At 35.3% G+C, this 20,996-nt stretch overlaps 1 protein-coding gene across 3 annotated transcripts in view; it reads left to right on the top strand.

Moving 5' to 3' along the window:
- The window catches only part of LOC148942518 (NPC intracellular cholesterol transporter 1-like), a 179,094-nt gene that overhangs the window by 57,621 nt on the left and 100,477 nt on the right, over positions 1-20,996 (top strand). For all 3 annotated transcript variants that reach the window (XM_089102558.1, XM_089102556.1, XM_089102557.1), the window contains exons 4-7: positions 394-615; positions 9,419-9,575; positions 15,436-15,592; positions 20,345-20,537. In XM_089102558.1, the coding sequence (XP_088958684.1) occupies positions 394-615; positions 9,419-9,575; positions 15,436-15,592; positions 20,345-20,537 (729 nt within the window). The remainder of the gene's footprint in view (positions 1-393; positions 616-9,418; positions 9,576-15,435; positions 15,593-20,344; positions 20,538-20,996) is intronic.

Below are 20,996 nucleotides of genomic sequence, written 5' to 3'. Positions count from 1 at the left end.
TTACAAGAATACTTCCTATCTCCGAAATTCTACTTTTCCAGGGATGGAATTCCTTTTCCTGGAAAGCAACGTAGAAATTACTTTCCAGGGATGGAATTTTGTCCAGTACCAAAATTAACAAAAAGTAGTACACTACCCTGCGATTAATATGCTTTTTAATATTAATACTAAAATTTTACTCTTCACATTTTCATTTTAATAAACTAAGATTAAAATATAAGAGTCTATTAGGAGGGATGGGGGGGGGGCAGTGGTTAGGAATGTCAAAAACGCGGACAAAACCAAGAAAATCACCATAAAATTAGAAATATAAAAATCTCATCCTTTGTGTTTTAGCATATCCCCTTCTGGAGAGCCACTATTCTAAGGCTTTACCTTAATCTTTTATTCCAGGGAAAAGAGCAGATGAGGCCGGTGAGGAGCAAATTCGGACGTGCTGCTCTCCCCGCCAGATAGACAAAATGACTACAGATATTGGGATGGCAGCTGCAATGGTCAATAGATGCCCCTCTTGTTTCAGGAATATGAGGTTGAATTGGTGCTATATGGCTTGTGACCCGGCACAGAGTAATTACCTTGTCCCTGGAGAGTTAATACCACCTTCAAATGAAACAGGTCTGATTCTCGTGTTTGAATTGAATTTGTATTTTCTTAGCCTTTTTTACATTATTAAATATATTTGATTTCAACATGTTTAATGCAAATGTACCACACTAATTTATCTTTTCAGGGAGGGGTGAGATGGGAGGGGGGTATCGAAATTTTCCCGAACAACTCCCGCATTAAAAAAAACGAAAATTAATGATCGGGGAATTCACCTTTTTGTTTCCCTCCCTCCATAAATTTTCTTCCCTGGGGCAAAGCCCAACGTAATGACGCGTTTCATTTCTAATCACTATTATTGTAATAAACCAATTATTATGTATTTTTAACGTACTGTCTTTAATTTAATTATTTTGCACAAATAAAACGGACAGAGATCCAGTATAAAACAAAGTATTTTTACTTGAACTTGTAGAGTGAAACATTTTAACGTTCTAAAAGGCTAAAACAAACAGAAATGTTAAGAGGGGGTTTGCACGCCCCAACCCCTATTTTTTTACCCTAAACTTTAACTTCTGCTCTACTGAACTTTCCGTCTGGGTATTCGAGTGGACGTTTCTTGATCAGCTCCATTTTCAGATTTTAACATGGATCTGATGTAAAAGAAACTCGCCCTTTTTATTAGCCTCGTCATTTAGTAGTAATAGAAAATTTTCTGAGCCATTCGATATCATTTTTTTCCATTGAATTTTAATAAAATCTGTGCTTTAGTGCAGGCAAGGCCGTATCCCGGGGGGGGGGGTTAACCCGTTTTGAACCCCCCCCCCCCCCGAAATTTTTGACCGAGTCGAAAATAAGTCGAAAATTAGTAAAACCTAGGTAAAAATCAGTAAAATTAGTCGAAAACTGAGTCAAAAATTAGTAACCCCCCCCCCCCTGAAAAAGTCAAAAATTAGTAAACCCCCCCTCCCCCCAAAAAAAAATCCTGGATCCGCCCTTGAGTGCAGGACATATATATTTTATTTACATGAAAAGTAATCATGACCAAGGGAGCATTGAAGGAAAATTATTTTCCTACCAGACGGAAAATTATTTTATTGTACTACTTTCTTTCAGGATAATTTCATTAGTATTTATTAATATTTCCAGGATAAATAATTTGTTACTAATTAATTTATTGATTAGTAATCAATTATTATTAATTATAATTTAGTGATTAATTAGTAATTAAATTAATATTCAAAGGAGAATTGCACTACCCCTGTTCTTTACTCAAATGTTTAATTTCCCCTCAGATTAAAGCATATTAGAGCTTAACAAATATGATATGTTGGCGATTCCAAGTATTTTATTATTGCACTATTGCCTTTCAAAATTATCAATTTAAAAATACTGTGATTAAAGAGTACAGCATTGAAAACATGTCTTCTTAATTTAATTAAAATATAAGTTTAACTTTAGTGTAAAGAGGGAGAGGGTGAGGGGGGCAGCAGGCCTAGGCGACTCATTGCCTAGGCCTCATCATAATCAATTATGGTGACTTTTATTCGTCATAAATTTTAGCGCTGCTTTTTACTTTCTTGCGAATAATTTTTTTTATTTAATACTTAATTTTAAAAAGTTGATAAACAGCTTTGAAAATGCCTAAACATCAAACTTCTTAAAAATGCATAGATAAGAAAAAAAAAGAAAAAAAATAGGCTGGGGGTTTGAGGGGGTGACAGTCCGCTCGCAATTAAGACGATCTGTGTTTGTCGTAAGTTATAACGTTGTTGTTTTTTTATGTCCAGAAGATGCTGATCATCTTTGAAAATATCTACTCGTGAAACGTCTCAGAAATGTTTAAATGAAAAAAAAGTCAATTCCAGACTCTAGCAATCAATCCCGAGGAATTTGTAATATTGTGTTCATGCATTTATCTTACCCGTTTAGATCACTAATTCTATAAAAAAAAGACTAATAAAGTATAGTTAACACGTCACAAAAACCAAAATAATAAGATGTATCAGTAGTTTCGATACTAACGTACTTATCATCCAGCGAAAAAGATATCAAAGACTTTGGGGGAAACTACATGCAGTGGAATTTTTTTTACAGACTCTAAGTCCTAGTTTATTCCCAAATGAGTCCTTTGAAATTCCCAATGGAAAATTTTCTGTCACATCACTAGTAGCCTATTCAGCTGGCCTATAGTATTGTTTGCTATTCAGGGGTACCAATGAAAATGAAGGGAAGGGGAAAGGATTTTCTTTTGTAATGAAGATACAAAAAAATATGTTTTTCAAAATCCAAAGGAGGACAATTGTTTCAGTGAACATGCCAAAAAAGGAGTTTTTAAAAACTAGGGAGGGAGAGAAAAATCTATAGGGGTCGACTCTCCCCTCCTCCCGTTTCCTAGAAGCATCCTAGATGAAAGTATTTATTTATTTATTTTATTTTTATTTATTTCCCTCAAAAACGAGGAGTATAAAAGATAATTAAATAAATCTTCAAAAATCCAAATAACACACCATCAAACATAGCAACAATTTACAAGTTGCCCAAAAGAAAACTTAATCAAATGCAACAAATATTAATAATGAAATCATGCACTTTTTAAACTATAGAAAAAAAAGGAAAAAGATTATGAACATAAAGTATATTTTCAGATTTACGGTAAAAATTATTTATTTTTACCTTGGCTATTTCCAACGGCTCTTTAATTTTAAATTTTGAAACTAATTCAGTATTACTAAAGGAAATTGGAAAACCAAGTAAAAACTTACAATATTTAAAATAACAAACGCGAATTGCTGAAAAATCACAAATTTTAAAATCTCGAAGAAGAAGGGAAGGATAAAGAACATGCGGGAGGGCTACTGCATTAAAAAGAGAACCTAGAATTTCACGACGATAAACACCACGTAGCCGTATTATGGAACCAAACGCCTTTCTAATTTTTTCTTGAATATGTAAAATTAGCATCGACTTAGATTCACAAGCTGAAGCAGAATAAGGTAACCCAAGATAAACAACAGCATCAGAAACCGGAAATGATATATTTCTATCGCAAATTAATTCAGCTCGGTCATTAACATTAACGGGAAAATATTGACATTTTTTAATACTAATAGAAAGGCCACGAACATTAAGCAGACTAGAAAGGGAATTAAAATTCTTAATTAGACTAGCTTTAGAACGGCTCAATAGGATAATATCATCAGCATATGCAAGAAAAGACACATCCCGTCCCCAAGAAATAAGGGTTGTAGATAAAGAACGAACACACTCCGCCAGACATGCGTTAAAAATATAAGGAGATAAAACCCCACCCTGTCTCACGCCCCGACCCACGGAAATTGGATTAGAAAGAGAATCAGAAGTATGTGCAAAATTTTTTATCCTAAGCCCCGAATACCAAGATCTAAGAACTCTAACCACAGAAAGGGGAATCCCACCAGAAATAAGAGCTGAAAGAGCGGAAGCATGCGAAATATTGTCAAAAGCTCCTTTTATATCAATTAAAAGTGTATAAAGTGGGGAGCCAGTAGATCTTGACTCCTTAATTATAGTATCAAACGTTGCATGCGCATGGTCGCAACCCATTCCTTTTTTGAACCCTACTTGATTAAGACCAACATCCAAATAATCAAAAAGATCCTTTATACATAATTCAAAAAGTTTACCAATCATAGAACCCTTCGTTATCGGCCTATACGAATCACAAGAACGGAGATCTCTTTTACCAGATTTTAGAATAGGAGTTACCACCCCAATCCTAAAAGACGGAGGAACATTACCAAACTTGAGAATAAGATTAAAAAAGTCAAAAGAAGAAGAAGAAAAGAAGTTGGAGCAAATTTCACATGATTTGAAAAAATCCCATCATGGTCTTTAGAGGATTGTGGCTTTAATTTACGGCATGCACCCAACAAAGAATCAAACGAAATAGAAAAATCATGCGAATTAAAGGAACTGTTTAAAATTATATCAACATGCGAAAGTTGTTCAGGATCATCACAAGATTTCGAAAGGTTTGCAAAATGAGTTTCCCACTCGACAAGAGAAGGGCCATTCTTTTTAGAAGGTTCATTAACTCTCTTTGTTGAACGTAGAGCTTTCCAAAGTTTCTTTTTATTCATATCAACTTCAGACGAAGCATCCATAAGAAATATATTATTATGACGACGAAGCTCAGACTTGAAAATTGACTTCTTTTTTTTCATTAATAGAAAAGCCTGATGAATATCACGCGGTTTTCCACTATTTTTCCAATGTCTAAAAGCTAATTTAGATTCATGATTAGCATGTACAAGAAACGGATTTGACGACCAAAAAGGTTTTTCAACATTGGGTTTACACTTTTTAACTCCAAAAGTTTCTTTAGCACCATATTTTAAGCAATGTAATAACTGAAGATATATGCAGTTAAGCTCAAGCTCTATGTTATCTTTATGACACTTCAGAATATCAGGTACAACTACTTTTCGAGCTAAAGAATCAACTTTATCTTGGTAAGCCGGAATCAGTTTTTCATCCCAGATAATTCTCTCAAAATATTTAGGGCGAATTGGAATAAAATTAGAAGCAGAAACAGAATCATGAATTACAGAAAACGATGTCAAAAACTGAATAGGTAAATGATCACTTATCGGGAAATCCGGGATAACTTTTACTATAATAGAAGGGGAAAAATTAAAAAGTACATGGTCAATATTACTCGTACTCCCACTCCAATGAGAATAAGTAAAATCAAGTGTCTTACGGCAGATATTAAAATTTGGTAAAGACGAAAATAAAATTGTGCTACGTTCATTTACACTATCAAGATCACAGTTAAAATCACCAAAAATAAAAATACGTAAACTCGAATCTAATAGGGCAATAAAGCTACTAAGTCTATGGCAAGCTGACGTAAAGGCTTCAAAAGACGAATCAACATGATAGTCAGTAGGCAAATAGCAATTGACCAAAACACAATCAAAAAGTTTGCAGGCAAGAAAAGACTCATCAGCACAAGATAAAATAGCACTAAATTCTTTAGGAACAAATGTAGCAATGCCACCCGCAGGGCGGCCTCCGGTAGGCCTCGCAGGAACGGTAAATATATCATGTAGACTTGAAAGGGAACTTAACATATTCAAAGAATGGTCCAACAAATGATGCTCTTGCAAACATAGTATTGAACTATTTTCAGAAACAAATTCATTCAGCACTACAAATTTGCCAATGACTCCATTCGAATTAAAGGACGTAATCGTAGAACCAATATTCATTTAAAAAGCTTTTTCATAGCAGGGCAACTGAAACTGTAAGACGGGTGGTTAGTTGAGTTGCAATTTGCACAACAAATGGGGTTAGTACATGGAGTATTCTTCGTTGATCTATGATTTCCACTGCAACGAGCACACTTCAGAGTAGAAGAATCACAGTTTTTTTCGGTGTGAGAGGGACTTTGACATGCGAAACATCGTTTTGGAAGCACCTTGTCTTTCTCAACTCTGTAGAGCTCGTAACCGAACTTAATCCCATGGACGATATAATATTTTAAAAATGCTTCGGACTCAAACGACACCTTTACTGTTCTCGACATTCCAAGGCGCCTGAACTCCAGAATCCCAGGCAAAGTGGCTGCTAGAGCTTCAATGTCGAACTCGATATCCACACCACGGATTACTCCGAAAAACTTAGGCTTTCTAGTATTGATAAGACAATCAGGGAAGGAATCCTTTAGATCACAAGAAAAATTTTTCCCAGATTCAGCCGCCACAGTGATAAAAATCAAATCATTGGTCTTTTTTATTTGCTTGATACAGCCCGAGCCGAATTTGTCCAATTCATTTTTCCTGGAAACAGGGTCACGTAACGAGGCTGGCGGATTAGCGATAGTAATAGTCTCTACTGAATCAGAGCTGATGGGGAGAGGAGGCCAATCAGGTGAATTTAAAGGGGAGGGGAGGGGGAGCCCAAGTTGGCTGAACACTTCGACAGCGAGGACTGTAAGTCTTGTTCAATTCTTTCAAGAGAAGTAATGGATTTCTCCAGCTTTCTGCCATAATCACTAACAAGTCGATCCAAACGTACATTGGAATCAGATTTTAATAAAGGGCAGTCTCTGAATGAGCGAGGCACTAATACAGGCCATTTGAAACCTTTCTGGTCAAGATCCGTGACCATCTTCATAATATCTTTTGCTGTAGCAAGTTCCGCAGCGTTTCGCATTCACCAAAGCCTCAAGGCTGTAAAAGTTCGCCACAGTTTCAATAAGCTCCGTTTCTGGAATACCATTCGCAAATGCATCGCAAATAAAAAACAGGGCAGAGTTCACAATTACATGAGAAATCCCATCTGCAATTACGAAGGTTTTTGAAAAATCACAGAATGAATCAGAAGAATCATCGCAGGCAAAATTATTCCGCTTTACCTGTTCATTTGGGCAATGATTATCAGTTGAATCGTTAATCACAGGTGCTTCCTGGCTAACAGCCAAGAGAGGGTCTTGAGACGCAGGGGTTACGGCATTCAGTGGCGTCAGCATATTTATTGAAGAATTTGGGTGCTCACTCTCTATTGGGTCACTAGAAAATTCGGTAGCGGCTTTGCAAATAGAACAGATCCAGTTAGGAGTATTCTTTCTATCGGAAACGGTGATCCCTGAACAAGAGGGATGAAACAAATTGGAACACTTAGTGCATTGCAACAGCGTGCCTTTCCCCAAAGAACGTTCACAGTTAGGGCACACTTTTGGAGACATCGTTGGCTTGAAAAAAAAATATCACCCCAAAAGACAAGGGAAGCGTCAGCCCCCGTTACCTTATCCCCGCAGTTTAAGGGAGACTCTCCCGGCAGGTACAACGGCACTTGCCACGGGTTTACTGCCCCTCTTCTGCTTGTCAATTAAGGTTACGCAAAATTGAAATCAGCACAAATCTATTCTTTTGAAGTGTAAATAAATTTCCATAAACAAGGCCAGTAGATTCCAACATTTTTAATCCGTAAGAAATGTTATGAAAGAATGGTTACACAATTAACTCCGGTCAGTGAATTAAATTAGGATCATACCGAGTTTCAAGTTGATAAAATCCTAAAAAGGTGTTATCACATTCAAGGCTAAATGAAGACTCAATGAACGAAAAACTGAATGAAAAATGAATGAACTTTAAAGGTTTTGCGAGTTCAGGGGGCTAGAATAGGTTTGAAAATTAATGTTCACGATACTAAGTTACTAAGGCTAGGAATAAGTGAAGATGAAAAGGTGACATTGGGTTACGAAAACATTGATCAGGTGGGCAGCTTCACTTACCTTGGTAGTATTATTAGTGAAGATGGTGGGAGCAGTGAAGATGTTAAAAGTAGATTAGCCAAGGCTCAGGGTGTTTTTTCACAGTTAATTTTTTTTTAGAAGAATAGAAAGATAAGTCTGCAAACCAAGATTATAATATTAGAAGCTACAGTGATGACAGCTGTCAAATATGGCTCTAAAGCATGGGCGCTCCGAAAAGTGGATGAAGAATTACTAGATGTTTTCCAGAGAAATTGCCTACGGAGTGTTCTGGGTACCCGGCTGACTGACCGTATTTTCAACAGTAGGCTGTACGAAAACTGTGGTCCAATCCCGCTTTCTAGGGCTATAATGAAAGAAAGGTTGAGATGGCTAGGGCACGTTCTGCGGATGAAGGATGACATATTGCCGAAGATTGCCCTTCTGAGTTGGGAGGATGCCCTAAGGAAAGAGTTAAAGGAAATGGGAACTTCTTGGGAAGGTGTAAAGAGGGAGGCTTTGAATAGATTGGGATGAAGGAGGAGCGTGCGTAGCTATGTTGGGCTTAGGTAGCTTGGTGCTGTGGTGAGTTATTAGTAGTAGTAGTAGTAGTTTAGTTATTTTTAAATGGCACTGGAGAGAAAATTATCCCCAAAAACTTTATTATTTTTAATTTTTGGAAACCTTAAGAGGCATTCATATAATTAAGCTCCAAAATGGCTTCAGTGAGTCTTTAAGGATATTTTGGTATCTGCTTGCTTGAAAAAAAAACTGTTTTAGAGAAAACAATGAAAATACGAATTTAAGAGATAATCAAATGCTTTGACGTAATCTAGAATTTCAAAATTTCTAGCTGAAATTGAACTCCAATTAAATTTTTACTCCATTTAAAATTGGAATTTCTCACCAAAAAGTTCCAAGTGGATGATATTTGAAGCAATTACTTTCTCCGCATCAGATATTTTAGCATTCCAGGCGAATAGTCAAAGGGTCGCCCACATCCGACAATGGTTTACACGAAGTTGCGCACCACAAGTGGCGGAAGTGTGCGTTGCTTGGTGCAAAAAGCACGGCGCACTTCCACCACATGGTGTGGTGGATGTGCGCCGCGCGGAACAAGTGGCACTCAGATATGTAGACTAGGTAGAGCAGAGTGGCCACCTTATCGTAAACTATATTGATAAAGTTCAATAGTGCAAGAAGTGAAGATATACCAACGAGGACTGAAATTATACTAGGTTTTATGTATAATGGGTATAGATTGGTATAATGGGAGTAATGTAGTGCTTACATTTATAATGGTATAATAGGGTTTGTGGAAATTGTATTTTCACCGCAAAGGGCCCTCTTTTTTATTTTTCTAAACCTTTAGAAAACGAGAGGAAGAAAAGGGCTACTGAAAATTGGTCACAGGGCTCTAGAAGACGAAATGAGAAGCATCAATTCACAAAGGGGAGGGGAGTGAGCTGAAATGTACTTTTTAAAATCTAGGGGGGGGGGGGATTTTCGTTGGATTTTTATAGTTCTTTTTCAGTGAAAATACGGAAAATCAAATCAAAATGAGGAAAGATAGAATTGAGTGATGAAAACATCGAATGTAAATTGAGGATGATTATATACTTATATATTTTTCAGACAATAATACATTAATCAAGAATTTGGATTTGTACGTGTCAGATGCATATGCTGTTGGAATGTACGACTCATGCAAAGATGTGACGAACCCAAATACGAATAGCAAGGCTATCTATCTAATGTGCATGCCGTGGTCAAGTCTGTGCAACCCGTACAGGTAACTGATATTGATGCTGTATAGAGTTATCTTCAAGAGAAGTTAGACATTTTTGTTATTCAGCTGTTATGTTAAGCTGTAATGAAATTAGTTTGATCGGTATTCGAATCGATAGTTTTTTCTGATCTGGTACTGTGGTGTTGGTCCTATGGCCCTCTGGTGAATTTATCTTTGCCTGGAGATACGTTACCGGGGATTGAATGGCAGCCCGTTGGGGCTGCCACAGGACCGGTGCAAGGACTTTTGTAGTCTCGAAGTGTCATTAATAAATGGGTAGATAGTTTTTCCTTCCCCATAAACTGATTTCACCATCACAATTTATTTTTTTTGGGGGGGGGTGAATGATTAAAAGAAAATGAATTGATAATTTAAACAGTAAGCGCCCAGAAATTCGGCAAATGTTAAGAGTTCCATAATAAAAGAAAATGTATCGTTATTTATTCCGTTTGTAATTTATGTTATGATTTAAGACTGATTTATTATTTGGAAAGCTTTTTGATAAATTAACGATTTTTACACTATTAATGCTTATTACGCAATTAACGCTTCTTACATAGCTTATTACGCTATTGACGCTTATTGCATAGCTTGGAAAGCTCAATTTTTTTAACTATTAAAAAATTTAGAATAATACTTAGTTTTATCTTGCTAAAAACCTTCTGCTTCAGTTTTTTTCAAAATGATTCTTGAATTTATTTTTTTTTGTGAAAGCATATATGTAACGCGAGTCGCGTATAGTGATCGCTTTTTGTGGAGGGGTGATTATGTCAAAATCCAAAATATAGATGAATTTTACAGAAAATATGGTTAGAATTAGAAGTAAGTGAATATTTTTCAATGGTCCAGGCTCAACCAAGTCCCCTGCATGTATGTATTAACGATTCCGATTGATCGACCCAAAGTTACATAAATCTTATGATTTAAGAAGTTCTTTTTATTTAAGAAGTTAATAAATTCTTTTGATTAGTAAACATTTGAACCTAGAACTTCTTTTCTTGATATTTATAGTTACTGTGTTATGAAGTTTCAAATTTTTGAACTACTGACGAAAGTAGAATGAATTTATGTCAGGGTGAGGGAGGAAGATAAACAGAGGGTGCCAATTCAAGAAAATGTCAGGGAATAATTTTTTCATTTAATTTAATGAAGGTGAAAACAGTGCATTTTTCTAAATATGACTGGGGGGGGGCAATTTTGCTTTTTGTCAATTTTTACATACTCATTCCCGCAAAAGGTTATCTTCAAAATCTAAGGGGGGAGGAATCCTGATCTTTTCGATTGTATAAATGAAAACTCATCTGACGCGTGGCCCCCCTCGAGTAGATTTCCCGAGGGATTAAAATAATTGATGATCCTTGCGGGTTTTCGTGTTAGATGGCTGTACCACCATAAAAAATGGACGGTACTTACGTATTATAGCGACCACACAGTTTTTCTTGATCTGTTTTAAAAGTTCTCTGTGTACACTCGGAGATAATCAGCTTAGCCTGAGTAAGATAAAATACTATGCAGGTATATTTTAATTAAATATTTAGTATTTAGACTTGGTTAGGGTAGGTATTTAATATAATGCGTTCTGGACTGCCTGCTTTCCATAATTCTCTGTTGTAGTTTTCATAATTTGTTACTAAAGTATTATATTTTCATCATATTTCGGTATATTTCATTAGGATTAACCTAACTAAATTTCTTGGGTGTGGTCGCTATTATACGTAAGTACCAAATGGGCTTCTACTTGAGAAATTTTTGACGATTTTTTTACTTGTTTTGACTAATTTTGACTAATTAAACAAAAATTTTGACTAATTTTTGACAATTATATCGTATTCCCACAAATGTTGCTATTTTTGATCGGTCTTAGCGCAACCTCATCTCTCTTAGCTCAACCTTAAAGACTCTATCCCGGCCAGTGCTTATTTAAAGTACTCTTTAGATGTCCACCGAGAGCTTTCCAAACTTTTTATTTCCTCCGAATACGAAGAGTAAAGTTAAAAAATAACCACTAATCAACAGGTCATAAAAATCTTTTAAACCATATAACAACAAGTACGCAAAGGCCATCAATGAAACTTACCACACAAATTAACACTTCATTCAATCAAACAGTTCGTGGTAACGAACTGCAAGTAAGGAGCGACCCGGCTCAATGGTAACCGAAACTCTAAAAAACGGAAATCCGGCGCCCCCTTCATGGCAATGTCCCTTCCCCCAGGAAAACTTCCTCCATGGAAGGATCCTCCCACATAACCCCCGACCCCCCCCCTTTCTACCAGAAAAAATCCCCCCTGAAAACGTCTGTATACTTCCCAATAACCAATACTATATGTAAACATTGGGTAAAGCTCATAACTTTCAGCACTCTCCCCGGGGACTTTGGGGGATTAAGTCATCAAGTTTAGTCTTACCCATCAAAAGTTACGCGCCTGAGAAAATTTGGCTGATTTTAGAAAAAAGGGGGAAAGACCCCCTAAAAATTATAGAACCTTAATTAAAAAATTACACCATCATATTCAGCGTATCAGAGAACCCTACTGTAGAGGTTTCAAGCACCTGTTTACAAAAATGTGGAATTTTGCATTTTTTGCCAGAAGAAAGATCACGGATGCGTGTTTATTTGTTTTTTTTCCCAGAGGTGATCGTATCGACCCAGTGGTCCTAGAATATCGTGGGAGGGTTCATCGGAACGGAAATTAAAAGTTCTAGTGCCCTTTTTAAGTGACCAAAAAAAGTGGAGGGCAACTAGGCCCCTTCCAAGCTCAATTTTTCCCAAAGTCACCCAATCAAAATTTTGACATAGCCATTTTGTTCAGCATGGTCGAAAATATGATAACTATGTTTTTTAGAATGACTTAATCCCCCGAAGTCCCCGGGGGAGGGCTGAAAGTTATGAACTTTACCCAATGTTAACATATAGTATTCAGATTTTTTCTGGCAGGTGGGGAGGGTCGGGGTTATATGGGAGATCTTTCCATGAAGGAAGTTTTCATGGGGGAAGGGACGTTGCTATGAAGGGGGTGAAGGATTTCCCAGCATTACTAAAGAAAGAGATCAGAAATTAAATATAAAAAAAAACAAGTTTTTCGACTGAAAGTAAGGAGCAACATCAAAACTTAAAACGAACAGAAAACATTACGTGTGTGATTGGGTTCACCCCCTTGTCAATACCTCGCTCTTTAAGCCAAAGATTTTTTTAGTACTTTTCATAAGAACTATTTATTCTAATTAACGGCCTTTGTGATTAAGGGGTCATTTTTAAGGAATTGGAACAAAACTCGAACTTTAGCTTAAAGAGCAAGGTATTGACTAGTGGGCGAACCCCCTAATATACGTATTAAAAATATATGTATATAGAAGTTCGTTACGTAAGTTAATCCGTAAGTTACGTATATTTATTACTAATAAAAACGTTCGCAAATAAAATTAAATAAGTTTCGAGAAAGCCATTTAACCAAATAAAAGTAAAATTAATATGCAAATATTGTTTTAATAATGCATGTACGGTGAGCCAAAATCAAACCCTGTATTAATTCGAAAATGTTCAATATTTAAATAAAAACAAATAAGTTTTTTTAACTGAAAGTAAGAAACCACGTTAAAACTTAAAATGAACAGAAATTATTCCGTATATGAAAGAGGCTGTCCCCTCCTCAACGCCTCGCACTTTACGCTAAAGTTTGACTTTCTCACAATAAAATTTTTTTAAAAAAAGAAAAACTTGAGCGTAAATAGCGCGGCGAAGAGGTGGGGACAGCCCCTTTCATATAAGGAATAATTTCTGTTCGTTTTAAGTTTTAACATCGTTCCTTACTTTCAGTTAAAAAAACTTGTTTTTTGTATTTAATAATTATCAAACTAACCCTTAAAATTAACACTTCACAAATCAACACTTCATTCAATAATTAATAAATAAAAAATAAAAATTAAGCTTCATGCGCAGCTTTATATAAAAGCTGCACTATCTCCTCTGTATTAATCTCTTCTTTTCCCTCCGCTTCTCACTGTCTGTGCCTCTCTTTTTTCTTTCTCTCTCTTTCAGTAACTATTCTCGTCATCCTTTATTTCTTGCTTTAGTTTCTTAATTTGATGGGATGAATGGTTTCTATAATTCTGCCCTCAGCTGAATGTTTTCTGTAATGGTGTCTTAAAAGGGTATAAACCATGCCATTACTCCAACGGATAATAAAAGACAAAATGTGGCCAAATGTTAGCATGAAATATATTATTCAGCTTGAAATGTTTCAACCCGTCTGACTGACCGTATTTCAAATAGTAGGCTGTACGATGAGTGTTGCTCAATCCCGCTTTCTAGGGCTATATTGAAAAAAGGTTGATGCCTAGGGCACGTTCTTCGGATGAAAGATGACAGATTGCCAAAGATTGTCCTTTCCAGCGAACCGTCTAGGGCTTAACGGAAAGTAGGTTGTCCTCGGTTGGGATTGGAGGAAGTCGCAAGGAATGATTTAAGCGAATTGGGAACTTCCTTAGTGGGTGTAAAGAGGGAGGCTTTGGATAGATTGGGATGGAGGAGGAACGAGCATAACTGTGTTGGCCTCAGGTGGCTTAGTGTTGTAGTGATTTTATAATAGTTGTGGCAGTAGCTAGCAAGAAATAAAATAAAAAAGTAAATTATTAATCCAAGTAACTTATGAGTATGACCCATGTCATCCAAACATTTGCTTCTTGTGGAGGTACCTTGGAGCTGTCTAAGTATTTACGCTATATGATGAAGTCAGCGACGATGCATGCTATTCGTATTCATATCATAATGATGTAAAGGATCCTAGACTTGCCAGCATTGTCAAGAATTTACGTGTCACGGGTTTTTCTAGTCTCTCATCAATGAGCTTCAATTTGTTTTCGTTTGGCTAAAGATCAAGTTATGGAACTTGATGTTTGTCATTAGAAAGCACAGACTCAAATTAACAGCATAGATATTAAGTAGTAACTAAAAATCATATAATCTCCATTAAAGATTTTTGGGACACATAGGTCGCACACCTATTCTTTATAACTGCCTTTTTTTATTATTTATGCTGTGGTAACAAGTGAAGCTATTGCTGTGACGGAAAGAGAAGCTTCCCTTTCCGCGCCCTTTGAAGTGTCCCATTTCTGAACCAAATTTTCCCTACTGTTTAATATTTATACTGTGCTCAAATTTAGGAATAGAATATTCGATGCTTTTTTTCTGTGGGCAGGGTTGAAGTAGTAAACCTGTAATAGGAGATACACATCCATGTCAACACATACCGAACATTAGAACACAACATATGCTCACTTAAGCGAAAGATAATTCAATGGAAAATCAGCTACTGAACGTGATCGAATTCTAAATCTAGCAGCTAAAATGTCAAATAACGTCTTGATAGGTATCAGTTTCGAGTCTAAATCGGAATAGAAAGAAAATATTTTAAAAATCTAAAAAGAAGTGAATATATTTGTTTCCGTTGAGTAACGGTAAAAAAAAATCCAAAACAAAATCAAAAAGAAAACACAATTAGCAAAAAACCCGTCAGATTTTTTAAATTTTCTAGATTCCTTGAGATACAGGGCCCAGGTTCCGCCTTAACGGTTTTTGTTTCAGATCTTGAAGCGTTTTGGTGAAAAACCTATCAGCGTTGTCTTGCTATATACTGGAGCTGCTTTTCCTTACTATTTAAGAGTAACAAATAAGTGCTAACTTTAAGTTGCTTAAACCGATTTTTTTTTTTTAAAGTTACAAACGAGAATTTAAAGAAAAATTTGTAAAAACCTAATATATTGGTGGTTAGAACTTATGGATTGGAAATTTTCCTCCCCCGTCGTACTTGCTGTCCTCAGCTATTAAAGTATAGTTATATAATCAAAATTGTTACCTTTTTAGGTTATTGAGCTCCTTTGGACTATCAAGTGACAACCCTGTTACACCTGGTTTTGCTCCATTTGAAATCCACTATCATTTTGTCAAAGATGAATCAGATAGACCAGAAAATATTATCGAATTTAATCCAAAATTAATATCCTGCAATCAAGCAATCAGTGTAAGTATTCCATCCTCTTTTTGTATTAGTTTTTTTTTTTCGTTTGTAGGTATGTTTACTGGTGCATCGAATTTGAGAGAGGGCGGTTCATGGCCACTCAGAGAGAGACTACGAGAGAGAGAGAGGCCCTCCCTCTCAGAGGGAAACCCAATCCCAATTTTTTTTTACTCATTGGACCCTGACGAATTAGTTTGTTTTTATGTGTTTTTTACTATTTAAAAATTAGAAAATATATCCACGGGTCCACTGCTTTCATAGACTTTTTCTAGGTTAATCCACCGGTGTGCTCTTTATTATTCTTATGTTGTTTTCCTTAACGATTTGATTTCTTTTGAGTATCAAATTTAGTTTTACTAAGCATACATCTATATGAAGTTGCTAATCTTGTTATTACGGTGCAAAAAAGAAGCGAGATGCACCACAACTAGTTTACTGATGAAGGTACCTTCGACGCTATTCTCTCTAATTGTACTTGTTTTGTTTTTTTCTTTTCTATTGATTTTTAAATGCCAATTTTAAATTCTTGGTCAACCTGCCTGAGACTCTAGGCAGGCGTGCCTTTCCAAAAACTAAAACACAAGCGCTTATTCAATTACGGAGTCATACTTGTTTCTCCCATTTACCCGTGCCATTTAAACATTTGCCTCTCAATTACTTGGACTATCTGTCTTGTTTTTTTTTTTTCTACAATTAGCCATGTCTTGATGCCTGCTGCAAAACACTTGATTTTCAATTCGATTTTAATCCAAACAATTGTTTCAAAATCCGTTGATTATATATATATATTTATATATTTATATATATATATATATATATATATATATATATATATATATATATATATATATATATATATATATATATATATATATATATATATATATATATATATATATATATATATATATATATATATTAATCAAATTTACCACATATAACCGAGTGTTGTTATGAGGATCCGCCACGATTGCCTCGGGAAGTGTCAAGTAAACTACCCAAAGTTTTATATTGCTTCTCAAAATATTGTATTTCAATAACTTTCTTAGCATATTCTTTAGTAAGTAAAATCGCTGAATCCGGGATTTTGAACATCCTCGGGGTATTCCTGTTGTACTTCTGCTCCCACATGAAGTCATTGTTTTCTTTTTGCTTTTTTGGCAAAAGGCCCTTTTTATTCAAAACGGTGGCAGAAGGAAAGTAATTATGAATGGTGATTGATACAAATCAGAGTTAATTGATATGATCAGTGGTAATTGGAGGATCTAGGGTTTTGAGAAAGGCCGCTGGCTTGAATATTAATTACCTTCTTTCTCCTTAAAAGTAATTAAAAACTGCGTCAAATCAAATCGGGAGGGGGGTCACTTAGTGGCCGAACATCTGGGGGGCGGGGGTCCCTTAGCGGCCGAACATTCGTATTAATGTAAGTAAAATATCCTTTTAACCGCCGCTGATTACACATATAATAAAATTGCGGGCCTAAAATTCGAGAAGAAACTTAACTTTTGCAATCAAAATTTCTTCTGGGTTCAATTTCACAAAATGAAGTTTTTAGTTTCACGAAATAGATGTTTTGATTAGCCTCCAAGGTCATGTCATCTGTCTTCAAGTACATTTTTCTCTTTTCAGGTGGGTCCTTATTTTTGCCCAATACATACAGATGAGGAGGAGGATTTGAAACGTTTCTTGTTTTTAAAGGAATCAAACGGAGTGAGGGAGGAAATTTTTCCGGGGTGGTCTGAAAGGGGGAATGGGTTAAATATTGAATGGGGGAATGGGTGGTCTGAAAGGGGGAATTATGGTGAATTATAGAAATTGTATAGGCCGTAGGATAAAAAAGTAGGGAAGGTTGGTTGGTATGGATATTTATATAGGGACTATTAGGGACTATTTTACCTTATTTGCTTTTTGTGTTGGGTTTCAAGGATATGTTTTGTCTTTAAATGTTTTTTTGTTTTTTATTTTTAAGGGTTTTATCAGGCATATATGGGTTTATTTAGGTGTAGGGGAATAACAAAAGGAATTTTATTGATCATTTTATTGCCCAGATATTCAGGAAAATTTAGAATTGGGAGGGGGCTAGCACCACTACATCACCGTGTGTGCGTCTCTGCCTTTTAGTGTTAATAAACATCACATCATACGTCAAGAAACATTAATGACCTGAGCGATAGTATTTGACCTGTTACAAGTAGAGTACTGTGTTAGAGGGTGGTTGAAGTTACATTTTGCAAAATCTTCACTTTTGAAGTTACTATTCCAAAAACTCATCTTAGCTGGTGTTTTGAAAAGAGGAAAAATAACTTTAAATTCTGAAGGAAATAATCAGGAAAAAGAAACAAAAAACAAAAGAAAAACTTTAGGAAATGGATGGACCCAAGGTCAGTGAAAAATACAAGAAAAAAAATTTGTTTTTGCTCTTTTTGCTCCTTATGTGTCCCTTTGCCCTCCCCCCCCCCCCTACTTGAAATAAATTTACGTGGGCTTTACCTGAAGAGTAGTTCGGTTTTTAAGAGAACTAAGTACAAGAAAAAAAAAAAACTGAAACTCGAGTAACTGAAAGTTAAATTTGATTTTTTATCTTTAAATAGTACAGGAAAAGAAAATTGCAGTTAAACCACACGGATAGTGTAGCTTTTTCAACAACACATCTCAGCCTGCAGTCAGTCTAAGCAAGGCCGTACCCCGCGGGGGGGTTTAGGGGGGTTTGAACCACTCCCGAAATGTTTTTTTGACTCGTAAAAACGTAAAAAATATGGATATAAACACATTCTGTATGCGTTTTTTGTGTTTTTTTCGTGTACCCCCCCCCCTGAAAAAAAAACCTTAGAGTAAAACCCCCTCCGAAAAAAAATCATGGGTACAGCCCTGAGTCTAAGGACGGCAAAGAAGAAAAGAAATGATAAAAATAATTCGAATATTTCTGCCTGTATCAAACTAGGCTTTTTCAGTGAAGTTGGAAACTTTGTTTTCCGTTTCAAAATAATTTCTCAGATCTTACTGCCTTTCCATCTAAAATGAAAATATTGGAGAACAGGTTAAAAAGGCAGTGGAAAACAAAACAATTTTTTGTATATAAATAATACTTGAAGTACGAATTTTTCAGCTTCACATCCGGCCTTTATCAACAGAAAAAAAACTTAGCTTATACAAAAATATTGAAAAAAGTGAGAGAAGAACGAAAAACACAAACGCTATTAAAATCACTAAATAAAAAACGAAGGAACACCCACATATATATAAAAAAAAAACACTCGTAACAGGTTTTGCCAACTATCGGTTTCTAGTCACCGAAATGTTGCATTGGTGTTGTAATGCTGTTTTTGGCCTCAAGTGGCTCTGCGCTGCAAAGAGCTGTTAGTAGTGCTACAGGCTGCGTGCTGCACCTGACATTTATTGTTATAAGCCACTGGGCTGTGGCAACAAGCAAAATAATAACAACTATTAAGAAAGGAATGAACATTTCAACGACATAAACAAAAGAAATAGAAACACTTAGCCTATAGGAATTATCGATTTCATCCATACTTATTCTGAGTAATCTTCCTAGCAGTCTCGGCCTCTGTTCATCTTCCATATTTCACAGGCCCAAAGGTGTTATCTCTTTAGCGTACCAAGGACAGTGAAAACAAGATTTATTTCCAAAAATGACAGAAGATGGACCACATTCGCACTTCTGAGTCATTAAACACTCAAAAACAAAACCAAAAACAAGTATAATAAGGTTAATGAATATATAACAATTATAATAAGGTAAGCATAACAAATATAATGAGATTGATAAGAAAAAAATAAGTCAGCGTGTTAAAAGGTTAAAAACAAAATTGCCGCATGGTTTAGTAGAGATTTACACAATCATGTATGTTTTAAAGAAAATTTTTAAATTTTGAAGAATATTTAAAGAAAATTTTGGGGGTCCAATTTTTAACGAAGAAGACTTCCGTATGTAGTTTTTGATAGAGGTGGGTGCCAAATTAAAAAAAAAAAATGGACGAAAAATCAGTAATGAAAAAAAAAATAAGCTAACAACATATGACACCAAACAGCTTAATAATGGAGCTTTCCTTTGAAAATATAGCTATTTTTGGGAGCCGTTGTCTTTTTGCGGAAAAATACGTTGTCAAATTTAACTAATTAGTTTTGCCTTTATATTTTCATGATTCAACGCGGCAATACTGACGAAAACATAGTACTGCCCTAGAAACCTAATAATTTTGAAACAACCAAAAGAAATTCTTAGAAATTTGGGGTTCTCAGGAATGAATAGACCTAAGATCAGTCTAGGAGCAAAAATGTTTTTGTTTCGATGTCCTTGGTTCTTTAGATCCTTCAGTGTTTTGTTTCTTGCTAATTACGTGTCAGTATTCTGTTCCTATATTTAGCTTTTCCTTTTTTTTTTCTTGGCTTCGATTTGACCTTTCTATTTATTCTTCCATTTTTTTTTATCTTGGCTTCGATTTGACCTTTCTGTTTATTCTTCCATTTTTTTCTTGATTGGATTTATAGTTTTATACGTTTTTAATTAGCAAGTTTGTTTTTTACGTTATTATTTTTGAGCTTGTTTTTGCTATTTGAATTTCCGTCTTAGCTTTTAGTTTTCTATTCAGTTTGCTACATTTCTGTTCAGTTTTTATGATTTCTGATCAGTTGGATACAAATTGTATTTTATTAAGTTTATGAATTTCGGAATCTCATAAAATATAATGGTGTTTATCTGATGTGTACACAGGCGAACATTATTTGCTTTATATTTAGGAAGAAGCTTCTGCTTGTTCATGCGTTGACTGTGAAGCGTCTTGCCCAGTGCCTCCTCCTTTACCACCAATCCCTTTACCCTGGAAAGTTGGGTGTCTTGATGGGTATGCCTTCATCTTAATCATCATTTCTGCGACCTTTTGCACATCCTTCTTGGTCATTAGCTATTATTTCCTCATCACAAGACAGAGAGGTATGTGATTTTACATTTTATAAATCCTCCTCACTCAAAACTGATCCGTGTATACGCCCGTAGAATAGGGGTAACTGATCAGGGGTAAAAAAAATTAATTAAAATAAGTTAATTAGAAACAAAGCTCCGCAGAAGAACTTTTTGGAAGAAAAGTTAGTGCTACATTAAACTGAAGACGAGCAGATATAAAGTGAAATAGTATTCTTGAATAATGAAATAAATGAATAAATGAAATAATGAAAAAGTGAAAATGAGATAATTAAAATGAATTAAACCAAAGACGAGCAGATATAAAGTGAAATAATATTCTTGAATACTGAAATAAATGAATAAATGAAATAATGAAAAAGCGAAAATGAGATAATGAAAATGAATTAAACCAACATTAAACCAAAGACGAGCTTAAATAAAGTGGAATAATATTCTTGAATAATGAAATAAATGAATAAATCTAATAAT

This window comes from Artemia sp. Qi Xiang Cuo, chromosome 16 (assembly GCF_049724085.1).
Source record: "Artemia sp. Qi Xiang Cuo chromosome 16, ASM4972408v1, whole genome shotgun sequence".
In the NCBI taxonomy this organism is placed as follows: Eukaryota; Metazoa; Arthropoda; class Branchiopoda; order Anostraca; family Artemiidae; genus Artemia; species Artemia sp. Qi Xiang Cuo.
The sequence above is the reverse complement of the archived record's forward strand: the minus strand, read 5'-3'. Positions and strand labels throughout refer to the sequence as shown.